The 17868-nt window shown below is 34.8% G+C and overlaps 1 protein-coding gene across 2 annotated transcripts; it reads right to left on the bottom strand.

Moving 5' to 3' along the window:
- Positions 1-806: 806 nt before the first annotated feature.
- On the bottom strand, positions 807-16421 carry LOC120256022 (proteasome activator subunit 4). Of its 2 annotated transcripts, XM_039263800.1 has the most exons (35): positions 16158-16421; positions 15415-15517; positions 15209-15321; positions 14405-14527; positions 13539-13640; positions 13292-13457; positions 12042-12158; positions 11821-11888; positions 11623-11724; positions 11325-11541; positions 10929-11159; positions 10719-10846; positions 10483-10600; positions 10157-10375; positions 9922-10071; positions 9730-9806; positions 9421-9638; positions 8843-9059; positions 8681-8760; positions 8443-8560; positions 8190-8360; positions 7234-7402; positions 7114-7157; positions 6960-7002; positions 6723-6868; positions 6516-6610; positions 5444-6348; positions 4417-4680; positions 4226-4321; positions 3579-3757; positions 3119-3200; positions 1923-2047; positions 1705-1797; positions 1126-1279; positions 807-1036 (listed from the first exon to the last, which is right to left on the bottom strand). In XM_039263800.1, exons 1-35 carry the CDS (start codon positions 16316-16318, stop codon positions 995-997), a joined length of 5436 nt encoding a protein of 1811 aa, XP_039119734.1. In that variant the 5' UTR covers positions 16319-16421; the 3' UTR covers positions 807-994. The 2 variants fall into 2 exon arrangements, with proteins under 2 accessions (XP_039119734.1, XP_039119739.1); XM_039263805.1 differs by lacking the exon at positions 16158-16421 and having other exon boundaries at positions 15209-15316; positions 15415-15516.
- Between the last annotated feature and the right edge of the window lie 1447 nt (positions 16422-17868).

Raw genomic sequence — 17868 nt, 5'->3', positions numbered from 1 at the left:
TTAATTAAGAAAAGATAGTTTCAAATTCTTGCATATCAACACAAATTAGGTATACAATTTTTTCTTCTCTTTTATTTTTTTATGAAAATACACCACATTTGCTCTCAAATTTTTATAACATCATTAAATTAATATCTTTTTGCATGTGTACATATCATCAACATGTTTATGTAGTAATGTTTTTAACTTGGAAATGCTTTACAAGCCAAAAAAAAACCTTAAATTAGTAGGATTGGCAAATCAATCCATTTCAGTTGTTCTAGTAATGACAAATTGATAATCACCCTGCTTAAATGAGTTACATCTAGAAAAGCTTTTAAAACACTACTTGCCCTTCTTAATGTTTCATGGGGATTGATTGCTAGAGTTTTTTACCAGAAATATAGTGATCATACTTGCCCTTCTTCGCTGTTTCATCGAGATCAATTAAAAGAGTAAACTTATACCTTCTACTAATTTCTTTTTCCGAAAGTTCAGTGACAATCTCACAAGTATTGAATTCTTGTGATATGATAACCCATGCCTGGGTATCAAAACTTTACTTCAGACAACCGAGCAACATGGAGTTCACATCGGAAACCCGACAAGCTCCCGGAAGTTTGATCATGCCTACTGATTAACCTAAGTCAACAATTCCATAAGAGACTCTTCTATTAGAAATCTCAGGAGACCTTTACCTTATCCCATGAAATCTCCGCGCCAACTTTGCATATCAGGCAACAAAAACCTGTATAATGATCTCTCTATTTAAAATGCATTCATCGTTGCATACATGCATAGAGTATTATCACCCCTGGCAGACTCAATTGTCATCAATCATTATTAAGTTTTATAATATAGAACAAATGGTTGATACAACAAAGGGTGGCCTTTGTTTATGAAAGAAGAATAGGCCCCACATTTTTTTTTTTTTGGGTATTCCTGTAGCAAATTAAATCAACAAATTATTGCCTATTTCCTCTAAAATTTTGTTTGTAACTGACAATAGTCCTTCTCACGCAAAGTATGAAGACGATGATGATGTATCTGCCAAAACCTGCAAGTTCGAAGATGTATCAGATAGTGAAAATAAACAGGTAAGGAGAACAAGAAATGAATAAAACTGAGAGGAGAGGAAGGGCTTGCCTCCAGTTGCTCTTCAGTGAATGACTCCTTCTGTAGGTTCCAAGTATCTGCATGAGTTCGCCTGAACTCCGCAACTGCTTTTGTGACTGTCGATTTCACCGGGGATGGTTCGTTGATGAACCGTGCTAGCAATGTGACATGCTCAGGTAGCCAACTGCATATTATAAGACATGAGAAGTAATCAAGCAATTAGCGCTTGATAAAGGGCTTATTAGTTACATAACAAGCAAAAGATAAAATTTTCTCACATAAGGAAGTAGTTTAGAAAGAAAATCAGCTGTGATCATGTAGGTCAATATATAGATGAGTGTGATTGAAGCCCAGACATAGACTAACTTTTTTACAATGATTTTTCTCCAGAAGAATATTAATAAATGATGCAATGAAGAAGAAGGATCAATCAATTACTAATGATTGGTTCGACATCACCGGTTAACCTTCTTGATTACTTTTAGATCATAATCGATTTCTGGCATACTCAAGTTATTTTTCAGATGGTACTTACATAGATGAGTATATCCTGGCACAGAATAGAAGTGACAACAAATATTTCATTTAACATAACCAAACCCAACGTACCTTGGCATATCATAGGGAACTGACAGCACTGAAGCAGCCAAAGCAAGAACTGCACCATGTACGGAAGCCACAGGTTGACCAGAACCTCTATTTCTGCAGTTACAGTGTTCATTTCAATTTATTTCCCAGAATGCAAAGTGTATTTTATAGCATGCAAATGATCATCGAAGACCAGCAAGAATGTTCTTTATTATTGTGTCAAAGCTAACGAGTATGACCTTTGCCTTCGTTTATTCTGAATTGATTGAGCTACTGCATATGCTCTAACACGAAAGTCACTAGACAACCATTCATCTCCACCCTTCATCAGGCTTGCAAGAACCCCGGCAGCATGTTCCCTTACCTAGACCAGCAAGTAAACAGAATGCCATTACAAAATCACACTTCTACCTTAAAATAATTATGATTCTACCAAAAATTACGTTGATCAACATGCAATCAATTAAGCTTAGAGTATCAACTTCAGTGAGGAAAAGAACAGATGTACATGGAGGACAGCTCTAGTCTCAACTGCAGTGGGAAGAAGAGCAGATGAACATGGACAGCTCTGGTTGTCTATCTCTGTTATTTTTATAGGCATGCTAGTCATGTTGTTTACCCACTCCTTTCATGTGCTTTTCTCTAATTTGAATATTCACATATTAATGGGTGTGCTAATCTATTCCAATTAATGTATTACTGGTTTATCTGCATAAAAAGGTTGGTTTTATATTTATTATGGCTGTGGTTTGAGCTCGTGTATCACAAGCCTCCTTTAACTTAGCATGATATACGCGACGTAACAAAACTCCAAGACAATTCTTAATTTAAGAAATACATCTAGACTAAACTGCATAATAGGACCATAGGAAATGAATGATTTAAGAATCATATTAAATTGTGATCTCATTCAAAGAGAACGATAGCAATTATCTGGAGTTTCTTTTTTATCCTATAAGGATAATCCGATCCACAACGACCATGATTGGGAATTGTTTGACTGTCTTTCTCCAAGGAAGAAGCAAAACATAATCAACTTATTGCATTTCTTCGTGCATTTTTTTAGCAGAACATTATCACATCACTAGATTAACTAGGATCACATTTCTTTGGTGCACTTCTATCAGATAATCACATATCACTAGCTATTTAAGATTACATTTCTCAGTGCATATTTTTAACAGATTAATTTGCATTCATTCACAAATGTACCACAGGCGTGCATGCTAAATTTAATTCGGGTCTGGTACACAATGATGGTGGTGATATTGTAAATATGAGTATTTAGATATACTCAACCAATTATTTCAAATAATGGATGAGAAGAAAACCAGGAACTGTGGGAAACCATACAAAAACACAGAGGCAGTTACATTTCATAATAAACAAATCAGTAGTTTAATTTAATTTTTTAAGTTAAGCTGCAAAAACGTACCTCCACTTGGCTGTCCACGAGGAGGTTCTCAATATTTTTCCAAATTTGTTGTTTCTCTGAATTTGAGAGAGTGAAAGTATGCCTGCTCAAATATTCAAACCAATTCAGAATTACCACAAGCAAATGCATTTTTATACATACTGATTCCTTGGGAGGGTAAAAGTGCTCAATTTGGGAGGGGGAAAAATCCACCAAATCACCCTTGTGGAGCAACACAATGTCAACAGAAGAAATTCCCCAAAGTAGAATAGGGAAAGGGAAAAGAATAGAAAAAATTGGAGAATGATGAAAGAAGAAAAAATTTGATATTACAAATTGAATTTCTTTCATTTGCCAATCATCTTTCTTTTCAGTTAATGGCCAGCATAAAAGGTAACTCAGAAAAAAAAACATTCTATATAAAATGCAATCTAAATATATTAGATACATATTAAGCTTCCAAAAGAGATAAAAGACAAACCTGTACATAAAGGTACGGAGATAGGTGAGAGATGCAAATCTAGTATGCCAGTTAGGATCATTGGCGGAAGAAAGGATCACGGAAACAGCCTTTTCTAACAAAGGGCGGGATAGAATTCTCCATTTAAGTAATTCAAAAGCTGCCTTAGCCAATGTAGTCAAGTCTTTACTCGATGTCTCCTGCAAAAGCATAATAGATAAATTACTTAAACAGATAGCAAGGACAACAAATCATTCAGTATTATTTGACAACTTACAAGAGCCAACAAACAAGCTATATTCCAGCATTTGAAAGAAGATGGAGGTTAGCACTAGATTCTAGAATGAGAAATACCCTGAGCACAATCATAAACCTATTAACTACAGTGCCATTATTATTTATGGCAAGTTACTGAAACCCGCAAACTGGAAACACTATTTATTCTTTAGACATGAATTTTGTTATCTAAATAATCAATTAAAGTACATAAAAATAACGGAAAATAGCTTAGCACCAAAATGACCAAAAAATCAAAGAGAGATCAATTCTACAAGTAATTATATATGCAGATACACATAGAAAGGCCAATAATTAAGAGGCTAAGTTCAAATTTTCAAATATGCACTTGTGAGTAAAGGCATCATGTGAATTTACTGCATGTTGCTTACTTGCAAGGAGATGACAGGGTAAAGAAGCCCAACTATTATGTCCAACAAATATGAAGACCTTCCAGACTTCAGTGACGAAATAATAAAATGGAACAACTGCAACATTTGGAAAATGAAAAGTCAGTACAGGAGAAATATGTACAGGTGGATCTTTCAAAGTTGCATTTGAGACTTATAACCAAAATGAATACCGTCTCCATTCTCCTGACATCAGCTTGGGCTTCCATGTTGATAGAACCATTTTCATCAGCCATGTCTGCCAGAGACTCCATACTTTGGATATTCATTGCCAATTCAGAAGCTCTATCAGTCAGAACAGTAGCCCAATCATCCCTTTGAGGTGACTCAACCATGCGACTGTCTCCATAATTTATTGAATGTGTTTGACCAAAAGTTGCAGAGAGCCTCAAGTTTGAACATAGCACAGAAAGTGTTATGCCAATAACTTCCCTCACCTGCCTCAAATTTAATATTACAATGTAAGTTCCATGTACAGTGAAATCAAGCCCAATTCTGCACCAAATAAATGGCGATCCTAGTACCAAAATATCACCTAAATGAATGCCGCATGGTCAATTGCAGGTTGCCTGGTCCATTATAGTTTCTAGCATGGGTTAATATTACTTTCAAAATTTGTTCTCAATCAGAGGTAAAATCACTCAATACTAGCCAGAGATGGAAAAAGGATAAGCTTTCCCCTCCCTGTTCTAGATTACATCATCACCTCATTCTCCTACAAATGCCTTCAGCAACATCAGGACAAGTGATTATATATTATTGACGGGAATATGATAATATGACAGTTGACTAATTGCTGACTAAACAGACTTCTGGCCATTATCATACGAGTGTTTCCACATACAATCTATAAAGTGATTTTAATTGTGGTAGACTATGTCCTTCTAACAAGGAAAATAATAGAGAATTAGCTTTAGGAAAGCAACTGATAGCTGAGCATGCAATATATTTATTGCAACTATATACTTTATATGAAAAGCATGATCACAAAGTTAGCTCCAATCAATTATAGAAACATGTAGATGAGAAATCCTTTGTTGCATGATGTGATAATAAAACAACAGTTAGTATTAGAAAGTAAGTTTGTAGAGTTCCAAATATGACTTTTTCAGACTTGAAATTAAGTAACTCGAAGGAAATGGGCATTATCTGAAATTTGAAGTAAATGATTGTTACTTGAAACAAAACTTTGAATCTTACCTGGGCAGATGGATGACTTAGATTATCCAATAATTCATCCATAAGTCTGTAATGAAATTCTAGCTCCTCTGTGGGCATCCTTTGAGGAGAGATCTCAATAAGCACAACAGACAGGAATGCATACCTCTTAGTCACAACATTTGTTGTTAAAGTTTGTGACAATGGTTTTTCTAAACAATCTAAAATTCTCTGCCGAAGAAGAGGAACTCCTGTGCCATTTTTTCCTTTCCCCGTAACTGCATAACGTATACATGCTGCCCATTCAGGTATTGATTCTACAGATGGAGCTCCAATGATCTTTTGAAAATAAAGCACTATCCAACTATCCCATGCTTCTAAAAGCCCATTAATATCAGAATGAAGTATTCCAGCCAAGACTTCAGCAGCCACACATTGTTTTGACCTCTCTTTTGCACATGAAAATTCTGCTAGTGTGCTTTGAAGCTCCTGTAAAATTGGGGTTCCGCATTCTTGCGCCAACCGTTTAAATATTCTTGCAAAATTGGAGTAAAAAGTATCACCTCCTAACAAAGATATCCAACTTGGTGTTCGTGGCCATGAAGCTGAAAAGTCAAAATAGAAAAAGGTAATGGCCTTATCCGCCAGGCTCTGAAAGGATGAAGACCCATGATTCCCTTTAGATGTGCTATCTGTATCAGAAATTATATGCACATGAGACAGACTGTTCAATGTCTCACTGAAAAACCCCTCCTCTTTATATATTTGACTCAAAATTCCTCCAAGAGAAGAGTTGGAATTTACTTGGAGATTGTCAGCTGAAAGATTTTTTTCTAGGCCCAAGCTTTTATTTTTATGAGGAGCTCCTTGTAATAGAGTGTTCAGAGCAGATATCGCAAGCATTCTTGATTGGGGCAATTGACTTTTTAAATTTCTTAAAAAATGAGCTGCAAGAACATAGATGCCTAATTAGAATTATGCAATAAAATATGCTGTCTATCTATAAAAATAGAAGCCTACAAAAGTACAATTGGCAAAGAATTGCAACAAGGTTGATGATAAGAAATGCTACAGCATGTAAAGAAGTGAAATGATAGATCACAGTAGTACTAACCAGCAGTCTCTTCTATAACGTTAGATGGCAAATTTGAATGGGTTCTAGAAGACAAAGTCAACAAAAGCAGGACCCTATTTGCCATCAGATTGTACCTAGAACACAAAAGAATTTAATGCTCATGCCATAAAATTATAGACATGCACAAACATGCATGACTGCAGTATAATCGAAAAAGTTCCAATAATGAGTGGAAAAAATCATTACCGCCAATGCAAGCCATTTGTGTCAAAGCTCAATGAACTGATCTGAGAAATCAAATTTGAAAACCCAGACCCATTTGTTTGGCCATCTAAACTTTTGAAAAAACTCCTTGAGATTCCAGAGAAGTGAATATTGTACTTGACAAATAGCTGTTTTAACCAAACAATCAGTGAAAAATTATTTAGAAACAAAAATATACAGCAGCTCCACCGAAGCAAAAGCTCCAGTTTTAAGATATACCTCAGTAATAGCTTTCTGAGCCTTGAGTGATTCATGATGGGAGCTTCAGAAGCACAAAACAGAAATTAAGATGCATATTCCAAAGCATAATATAATTTACTTGTGAAAAGAAAATGAAAAGAACAGTAGAAAATAGAACAGATTTCAAGATTACCTAGCAAGAAGGCCAGTGACAAAGGATGAGAATGAAGCCGCATCCTAGTCACAAGAATTATGCTATCAAACAGACATTCTTTGACCATATATTAAGTGAGGTACAAGTCCAGTACGTTACCGTTGTAAGATGCCGGAGAACATTTTGAGATGCAAGAATTGCGCAAGAGCCAAGTATAACATGCTCAGGTGATTTTGGATCACAAAGATTTCCAGTGAATCTAAGAACACAATTGGCAGTCAAAGATGGCCACCTTTTCAGCATCATTGAAAGGGATCTTCCAGCAAGTCTATGGTCAATAGGAGATCACTAAATGGAACAATGAGAAAGAATCAATCCATAAAGTAACAAAAAAATGCCACAATAGAAATCTCAAGTAATCAGTGAGGAATAAGACTTGAGGGAGCTCTCTCTAAATTCCTTAATTTGTTAACTTTCATGCATTTAGCTTTCCTATAAGGAAATACAGACGAGCTCTGAGAATGCAAGTTGTCAGACAAATAAATGCCAGCTCATATAATCATTTTGCACTATCTTTCACATGCAACAGTTTCTTCCATTAGTCAAATTAGCCTGCTTTTCAACCTACACTACCCATGAATAAAAAGAGCTTTAGCCCACACCTCATAGTAATTTTCCAAGAGTATAGTAATGTGTCACACAAAAATATCAGTAAAGGAAAATTGGAAACAATAAAAGCTGCGAGGTAACATTCAAAATTAATATAGCAGTTGTTAGTTGATTATCTTTAGAAAGATGAAGAAAACAAAACTATTACAATTTGAAATGAACGGGAATTTTCAGCCACAAAAAAAAATAAACAAAATTTATGAGGTTATCTTCCCTTACTCAAAAAGACACCATGCTCGATTCCATTAAAACCAAATACAAATGATTCAGATCATACTATGAATTTTGTAGTTTCATAGGTGTGACTAACAAATAAATAAATAAGCAGCATCAAAATTAAATATAGAAGCAGATTGGGCTTTAAAGAAAGAAGTGCAAAAATCCAATAAGAAACAGAAATAAGTATTAAAGCTAATAAATATAACACACAATCTGCAAGGACTTACGAGCGAACAGTTTCATAATTGTGTAAAGATAGATCTAGTAGATCATCCATCAGAATGATCACGTGTCCTGATGGAGACAAACTGGAATCGGTTCGGAATTTATGATATGCTTGCTGTGAGCATCTCCACAGATTGTGCATATAAGCTTTATCAATGAGCGCCCACCTAGGTCTGTATTCAGTATGCAACTAATTATAATTCTGATCCTAAACATTAAATGAAACTTCCAGCATAGCAATAAAGCATTCAGTACCTTCTCTTTCCCGGGGCATGGGATGATATAATAAAGTTACATGGTGGCTCAATAATTGCAGCAGATTCCAACTTCCATGCTTGAATGTGATTTGACCATTCCTCATACTCCAAGTTTCCTGATTAATGGAGAAGGTGAAAACAAGGAGAAACATGATAAATTGCTTTTTAGAACAAAAATCATGCTCATAATAGCTGAAGTGCTTTCATAGTTTTGTTGTTTGGTCGAATAACCATACCAAAATTTCCTAAAGCATCCATAATACGAATGATAAGCATCAAAAGGACACTATCATCAGATCTTTCTTTCAGTAAATACCTATCAAAGGGAGAGCAGTCAATTAGGTTGAATACAACTATTGCTACCATGAACAAAATAATAAATACAGAATAAATTTTACTTGCAAGCTACATGAATGTCTTCAGCAGCCTTTTCTCTCAGCTCTGAACTACCAACAGATGAACCAACTGCTCCGGCAATGAAAAAATAACTGCCATCCAAGTCTCTTTCCCCCTTATTTTTACATGTTGGACGCATATCAGGCAAGCATGACATAACACCTTGTAATGAAGAGTATATGCGCAACAGTGTCACTTTTAAGTGTTCCTTCTCATCTCCTGCATGGAAAACCACATTCAGTGATAAAAAATTTCTCACTAGAAAATTGGAGAGCCACATCCTTTAAATTAGATCAAGAAAACACCAAGCTCCAGAAGCTTAGTCAACAATAGATGATGGAGGCTACTTTCGAAAGGATATGAGATTCAAATAATCATAACAAATTGCATGATCTAGGGTAAGGAAATCCAAATAAGGGTCTCAAAACAGATTCCTCCATGATGGTATCAGTGGAAAAACCAGGTAATATGTAGAATTAATAGGCAGCAGCTAAGTAGATTGGTCTACCATGAAATATGGTTAGATTTCTTTACCACAGCATGTATAAGGTGACAATGAAATTTCGAAAGAATATAATACCTGTGTCAGTGTGGATTTTGTTTTGGCAAATTCTAAGCAAATCATCCAATGCAGATACTAGATGGAGATCCAAGAGCTCGTTTGCAAAGAAGAGTTCCTCAGGAGCAGGAATATGCCATTTAGGAAGAAGATTGGCCTGTTCATTCTTTACATTGTCCTTGCTTTTTGAGCAACCCCATTCTTCCAGGACAGAGGCACCAGGCTGAAATGTAAATGGCCTAAATATCCAAAACAATTAGAGTGAAAGAAATCAGCGTAAAAGAATGTTAACCGTCTTCATGACCAAAGAAAAAAAAAAATTTCTCATACCTATACTGGTCAATAGGGTAATACAGGACAAGACTACCAAGGAGAGAGCGAAGAACATGATCACCAGCTCCATTGACCTGCCATTTGGAATGAGTTGTTGTTATTAGACATATACAGCAAACTCATATGAAATGCAGCCACTATATAAATAGTTCAGTACTTGAAGAATCAACCAAAACCATTATAAACAACCTTCCAAGAAGGGGCTTGAAATGCAGATGCAATTGCCTCCTTCAGTTCATCTTTGTACTGGATCAGTGCAGGGCCCCCATAGCTGATGGCAATTGCTAATATCTTTAAATGGTACTCAACAGATGTTTCTAAAGCTGGAGAAAGTGTTGACTGCAACAGAATACAGTGAGCCAAAGAAGGCCAAAATTGCTAAATGGTAATAACAATGCTCAAAATTATGAATAGAAATAGCAACCTTTCTCGAAAATGATACTTCAGAAGCACCTCTTCCACCAAAACCAGTAACTGGTGTTCCTTTTAAAGAAGAGTTTATAGACATTAGGATTGGTTTGATAAGGTGGGCAGCTGCCTCTTCTGGATTAGAACAAACACAAGCACAACAAAGCAGCCCAACCTCAGCAGTTGCTCCTGGAAGAACACTTCTGCTGATAAACTTTGATATTTTCCTCAATGACTGAAAAGTAACATAAACACGATGACCTCAGTGTTATGATCCAAATATGAATCAAATAGAAGCAAGGCATTACTTAAAATTCACACTCAGTGAAAACAACCAGGAACCTGATTGAGTAATGGTTTGGATAGTTTTCCAAGTAAGATTTCCAACATGCAAAAGTAGTAAGGACTGTCCTCGACAAGAAAAGTTCCTGATGTCACTGAAGTTTGGATACCCTCATTTCTGCAAAGAAGGATTTCATATAACTTTTATAGGTGAAAGACATTTCAAAGATGGATCTGGAAAGAAATTTACAAGAGAGATAAAACAAAACTACTCAGTACAAAGAGCATCTACTCACATGACACTACTAGGTTCCAAATGCTGAAGTAGAGAAAATAAATTGCAAAAGAACTCATCAAGCCATTCTGAAAAACTAAAGCTCTGTAGGAATGCAGGCCCCTCTTCACTAGCACCCACCTTAGCTAACTGAAATTAGAATTTAGATAATAAGCATAAACAGTTCCATGCTCGTCATTTGGCGATTGCGAACAAAGTATAATATGCCTACATTAGAAAATATGGAACTAATTAGTTGCATGGTTGCTAAGGTCTTGGGGGGATCATTTGCATCCATGCCGAAGAGAGCATTTGACAGTGATATTCTTAAGAGATCCATGGAGATATCCGTGGCACCAAGATCATCAGTTTGAATAGGTTCAGAAACAGAAGCAAGAAGGAGAGCACGGCCAGCAAATGCGACAGATGTGACAGCAGATTTCAATTGGTGGGTAGCTGTCATCTGTTCAGAAGCATCATCATTTAAGAATTGAGGTAAAAATCAGACAGATTCAATATTACAGATAAAACATATCCAAACCTGAAATCCATTTAGGCAAACATAACTTTTCTTTATTTGTGGTAAGAAATTCATTCAGAAGACAGATACTAAGCAAGCAAAACTCACCGTCTCCAAGGCCAAATGAAATCGAGATGCAATAAAAGGAAGAACCAAAGTGGGTTCCACATATGCCAACATTGAAGTTGCAACTGCAACTGTCTCAGCAAGGGAATCATTTTTGCTATATTGACCACGGTCAATTAATTTAAGCACCGTTCTCACAAAAGAAGATCTTTCTAGTTTCCCCAAACGAAATTCAGGTTGTCTGTTAGCGTCGGTAGCTCTACATCATAAGGTATCATTAGACTGGAAATTAAAAAAAATCACCAAACTACAAAGAAATTACATCATTAAGGTTACTTACACTTGTTCTTGTTGAAGACGTTTCTGGAAGGCGATTACTAAGTGGCGCAAGAACCGCTCTAAGGAGTATGACCAGCGGCCACCATTTGATGGGTGGTAATATCTAAAAGATAAAAATGCAGATAATGCTAAAATTTAGTCATACCACGTGGATAGAAGAAACAGAAATAATGATCTAAGAAGAGTTAGAAATGCGAACTGCTCTAATAGATTAGCCAATCTCTCAAAGTTTTCTTGTGCTAGACTGCCAGGCTTCAACAATTGGACCTACAATAGATCAATAAATCCTAAGGTCACACACACAGATACACATACAAAACACAAGCAGTCGGAAAGACCGCATTTGCATGCTTGATGATGCATATCTAATGACAAGCCTTTTAAGAGAAAAGTTCCATTTGATAAATGGTTGATCCTTACAATCGATTTTGCTATTGCCTTGGCCGGAGAACCCATTTTGCTGGAAAACAAAAACCTTGTATTTCTATGAACTTCTAAAGGAAAAGGATAAGATCCATTGGCATTTGATACCGGTACCTAAAATAGCCAAAAGAATAGAATCATTTGGATAAATTGCTTCACAATATATATACACTCATAATGGACAAAGAAGGATGACAAGGATAGATTAAAACTGCATAAACTTAATTAGAAATTTCAGTAATTGTTCTAAAAACAAACAGAACAGGGAATAACAAAGGAGAATAATTCTAAAGAATTAAATTGATTACAACATAGCAAGACATGTCATAGAAGCTTGAACATATATTCTAACTAAAGAGGATACACAGAATGACACAATCAAATTGCAAAGGCAACACCGAGAGATTGTAATTGAATAAATGGCAAATTAAAAGTAACCAAGCATTCACTATAACCTTGAGAACAAAACTCAACTCTAGGTGATCAAATTGTTTCGAACAAAATCATTTAACAAACATATATTACCAACACAAAATGATCACAAGGACATAAGCGGCACAGGTTTTAGGATATACATGATGTAAGAACTCACATATACGTAGATAGAAAAATAAAAGCAGCAACAGCCTATGAACACAGAGTTAAATAAATTTTATAACCAACAGCGACCACTGGACAAAAATAAAAATAAAGAAGTTCCCCAGTGACTGAATTGAAGATATCATATCTTTATAATAGGCTCAAGGTTCAACAAACATTGATGATGCAGCATCATTCATAATAGGAGCCTATGGTGAAGCTGATTTGTCAAAAGATTTAAATTATACACACAGCTGATGAAAACTTTGAAAAGGTTAAATTACACGCCACCCCTTCGCTTGCCAGTGATCCAGTCCCTCCCCAGTGCACACACAGGGGACGAGGGCCGTGATGACCTCGGAATCTATATTTTTATTATAATATCTAACCAAATTTCTTAACAGCTGCTTCTATAGATTACCCAGTAGGTATCCAGTTTTCTGCCTCTTCTTCCACTTTTAAATAAAATTAGCAAATAAAACTCTAGAAAATAAAATTGTTTTCCCATAAAGTAATGTTCAATGAACAACTTAAAAAAACCAAGGCATGTAAAACATGATTAAAATTTACAAATGCCAGCACGCTAGTAGCAACTTCAAGCTTTCTTTTACAAGATTAAGGGAACACAGGTCAGAAGAAATCATTTCAAAAGAAAATTTTTCATTCACCTCAAACATATTCAAATACCGAGAAAAGAGGATTGGCAGAAAAGGCTCCCAGTCAATTGACTTGCAGTTCTTTATACAACGGGCAAAAACAAAAGCCCACTGAATATCCCAAAATTGGCAATTTGGTACCAGGTCCCACAGACCAAGACACTCTTTTATCCAATCACTGCCACCACAAATAACCAGAATGTAAGAAGCATGAATAATAATATGCCAAAGAGTTTAAGGGAGATACTAGAAACTGCACCTTGTGAAATAATCATGATTCTCAGAGTTCATTGGAAGAAATAGTCTTATGAATCCAGAACCTTCAAACGAAGAGTTATGCCAGGGATTTTCCATTAAAGCCCTACAGATTTGTCAAGAAACGCATAAATATCGAACATTGCATCAGAGGGATGAAACTTATCAGTGATACATAATTTTCACATGACAGCATCTCTTCACAAGATATCTTCAACTTCCTGTACATATAATATACCACTGTTTTTTTTTCAACCTTTCTTAACTAAGCTCCCGTTTTCAGCATAGATAAATGACAATATGATAGTATTGTCATAATTAAAATAACAGATGAAGTAGAACCAGAGGATATTATGAAGCACAAAAAATAGCCAGTCCCAAAACGGGCCAAACACCAGGTTAAAAGGCACCACTAATTATGAGCATGTAATAATGAGTCTGGCTCCCAGCGATTTACAGATGCAGAACAACAAAGGCGGTCTTGCATTTCTGGCCCATTCAATATTCTAGCACCACATTTCTCCACAAGAGAGAAGGCATAAATACTCTAAACTAACCATGGCATATATAAACATATGATGAAAAGATTAGCTTTAATTGATACTCAAATATTGAGATCTAGATTTCCATGAAACAAGGGCTCATAAATCACAGGAAAAATAAAGGTTTGAAACAACTGTTTTTAATTTTTACAAAGTGCTAGATACATGAGGCTTAAGTTCTGTGAATGCGAAAGCCCTATAATAAGTTCGCTCAGAGGTATTCCAAAGTGTCATGTGCACAATTTCATTTGTGAGCCTAAAAGACAACAAAGCAATGATCTTGGTTAAATGAATGGAATTAAATAAATGAATAAAATGTAAGCCTTACCTGAACTCAGACCATATTTCAGATGCAGAACCTGCAGGGAAGAACTTCCGGCACGAACGAACAAGGGATGTCACTGTCTCGAAATGACGTTGCCTTAATCTCCACCCTTCAGGACCTGTGCTTCTGCTAGACCAAGATTCTTTATGTAAGAAAAGTACATGCTGCCTATACATGTACTGAATGCATACCACATAATCTCAAAACTCAAGCAGACATTTTGACTGAATTCCACTAAAACCATCATCCTGATTACTTTGAAGCAAATAAAAATATATGAAGATAAGCTCTTAGCGAATTCTGATGAAGATGAGTCCATGATTTTCACAGTTTGTAGGGTTATGGAGTTATTAAAGGATTTCCCAAGGTTATGACGTGGATCAACTTGCTATCATACTAAATTGTGCATATGGACTGTGTTTTTTTTTTGTCCGACTAGTAGGAGAACTAAAATAGTTAACAGTTTGATAACACAAAACTTCCTGTTGATGCTTTAGACACAGGCCAGTACAGATTGCATGTTCAATAAGCAAGCCATTCAAATAGTGGGATACTAGAAAAAAAAAATTAGAGTACAATGTGTTATAGGTTCATTTTGGGATTCAGTTTTCCAGCAATTTTAGTTTCCCCCTTTGTCTATCTAGAAACTAAGATCTATTTACTATAATATTTTTTACTTAATTATTAACACTTGGTAAAGCTTGTCCAGTTTCCCATATAGTTCATAATTTCTTCATGAGAATCAATTTCCAAATCCTTTTATAAAGATTTAAATAGATAAATTAAGCACATCGAAAAGACTATTACCTCTTGAAGTGAGTGCACATCAAAGTTTCATATAGCGGTCTCCATGGGACGGTCAATGCCAACTTCTTCCCATACTTCCTCAAAAGTTTAACCAAGAAACTTCCCCATCTAACCTAATAAAGCATAAGTGGAATCAGAATCATGATAAGGACAATGTATATTCTTTAAAGAAGCTTGAACATGAAACTACAAAGAATCACACCAACCTGAGCATAAAGTTTATCTTGCGACACATAAAACAGTTCGAAGCCAAATTCCACGAGCTTCTTTACATCAACCAAAGAAACTTCACTTTTCGCTTTAATGAAACTGCCAAAAGGAGGAACCTTTATGAATTATAGATAATCATTTATAAACCATTTAATCCCTGCTCAGATATAGATAAAACATCGACAGCAATACGACAAATGCAGAATAATTCGACAATAGACAATCAACGGAATAAGAATCGGCCAAAACTAAGTAACAACCCAAGCTTCAAAGTGAAAGAACCTCCAAGACAACAACCTAAACACACACCACAACCAGGTTCCATGTAACTCATAAAATCAACAAATCTCTTTATCCACTAAGAATTCCAAATGAAAAAGCTCATTCTACCCAAACAATAATAATAATAAGTCAACTGAATAAAAAAAAAAAACATCAGAAGTCGCATAAAATCAGCTGAAATCCCATTTCTCGATCCAAGAAAAAAAAAACAACTTCAAAACATAGCATCCCATCAAAACAATTACAACAAGTCAACCAAATCACTAAACCCCACAAAATCACCAGCAAACCAACACCAAAACAAACCAAACCCAGATCAACATGAACCAAAACCCCAACCCTAGTCCCCAATCCAATCCCCACAACAACAAAACCCCAGCTCAACCCCATCTAACTAAAAATCCAAACCAAACAATTTCAAAAATTCACAATCCCTAGAAAGAAGAATCAGGCTCACAGTTCAAGAACGGAGATCCATTTGAGAGTAGCATAGACAGAGTCGGCATCATCAGGGCGCCACAAGCAGCGGACGGATCTCACCGCGGCGGTGAAGGACTCAGCCTCCCTCTTCGTCTCCTCCGCCACCGACGGCGGCAACCAAGCATTGTAGAGATGCATCTCTCTCTCTCTCTCTCTCTCTCTGGCTTCTTCTTCTTCGCTGGAGATGCGAATACTCGCAGGTATTTATAGGGATCTCTAATTTCTTTTTGGGTTTTCCTTTTTCTCCAAGAAAAAGAAAGAAGAACAACAACAAGAAAAGTATATATATAATATAATATATGGAACTTTGGCACTACTACGGCTTGGCCTTGTAGCTCAAGAATGATCTCATCCGTTGATTATTGCTACTTTGAGATTGTGTTTTATCATAGATTTGATTGATCTGAGGATATTTTTTTATTTTTTATTTTTTTATTTTTTTATTTTTTTATTTTAGGTAAAGATTTTTTTAATGTTTTAAATTGAGTTAAAATGGTTTTTTTTTAATTTTTTCATTTATGTAATTTTTTATAATAGTTTTTCTTTGGTAAAAGTTAATTATGTGCGTGGTTTAATTAAAAAAACTCTTGATTTATTTATTTGTTTTTTTATAATGTAGATAAGCCATCATACTTATACTCTGATTACACATCTAAATCGTAATATTTACAAAGAATTAAATACCAATCATATTAAAAAAAAATACATGAGAATAACCATAAAGTTTAAATTTTTAGTAAACATGCTTTTTTTTTTTTAATGATATTCAACTTTTTCAAGCTTAAAATTTGTTTTAAATTTATTAATTAAATACTTTACATAAAATAAGAAATTTTATGAAAATTACCCATATATTTTTCACTTAAAAAAATAAAAAATAAATAAAATAAAAATAAAAACTAACCCTATAAGATCAATCAAATGCAGCTTTGATTTTTTTTAAATCGCTTGCCACTGACTTTGGCATATCAATCCTAATCAAGATGTCTAATCACCACCTTGTGGTCTCCTAAGATGCCAATTTCTCATGTATAGTTGCCATTTTTCAATTATCGTACTTTTTTCACTTATTATTAGTTTTTTTTTAAAAAAAATTACTTATTATTAGTTTATGCTAAATTTTTTATATAACTGTTTATTTTTTTAATAATAAAATAATCATAATTTATCTCATTTATAAAAAACATAATTTCTCATAAACTAAATAGTTTTTGAGAAAAATGATTTTTTTATAATTAATAGAATTTGAATTTATTATTATTATTGTACAAAGTCAACTAGTGACAAACCGGCAAATCAAATAAATAAGTACAGAGATGCACGATGGTTTGACTAATCTCTTAGAAATAAACACAGCCATGCAATTTTAGAGGAGAAAACGAGGAGTATTTCTCACACAAAATTTTCATAGGGATCTAGAAATTAAATTATAATCTGACAAGCTCGAACTTAAAATCTTACAATTACAAGTACAAATAGTTACCAGTAAATTAGTCCGTGGTTTCTTATTTGAATTCATTTGGCCGAAGTTTGATTATGAGAATTTCCGCATCGCCAACAAAATATATATATATATATATATATATATATATTATCAATATTTAATAAAAACATTATATATTCTATTTAGATGAAAAAGACAGCTACTTTTTTATCAAGTGGAACAATGAGATCCACATATTAATTTT

Source organism: Dioscorea cayenensis, chromosome 3, assembly GCF_009730915.1.
Source record: "Dioscorea cayenensis subsp. rotundata cultivar TDr96_F1 chromosome 3, TDr96_F1_v2_PseudoChromosome.rev07_lg8_w22 25.fasta, whole genome shotgun sequence".
Classification (NCBI taxonomy): Eukaryota; Viridiplantae; Streptophyta; class Magnoliopsida; order Dioscoreales; family Dioscoreaceae; genus Dioscorea; species Dioscorea cayenensis.
This window is presented reverse-complemented; position numbering and strand designations above follow the sequence as displayed.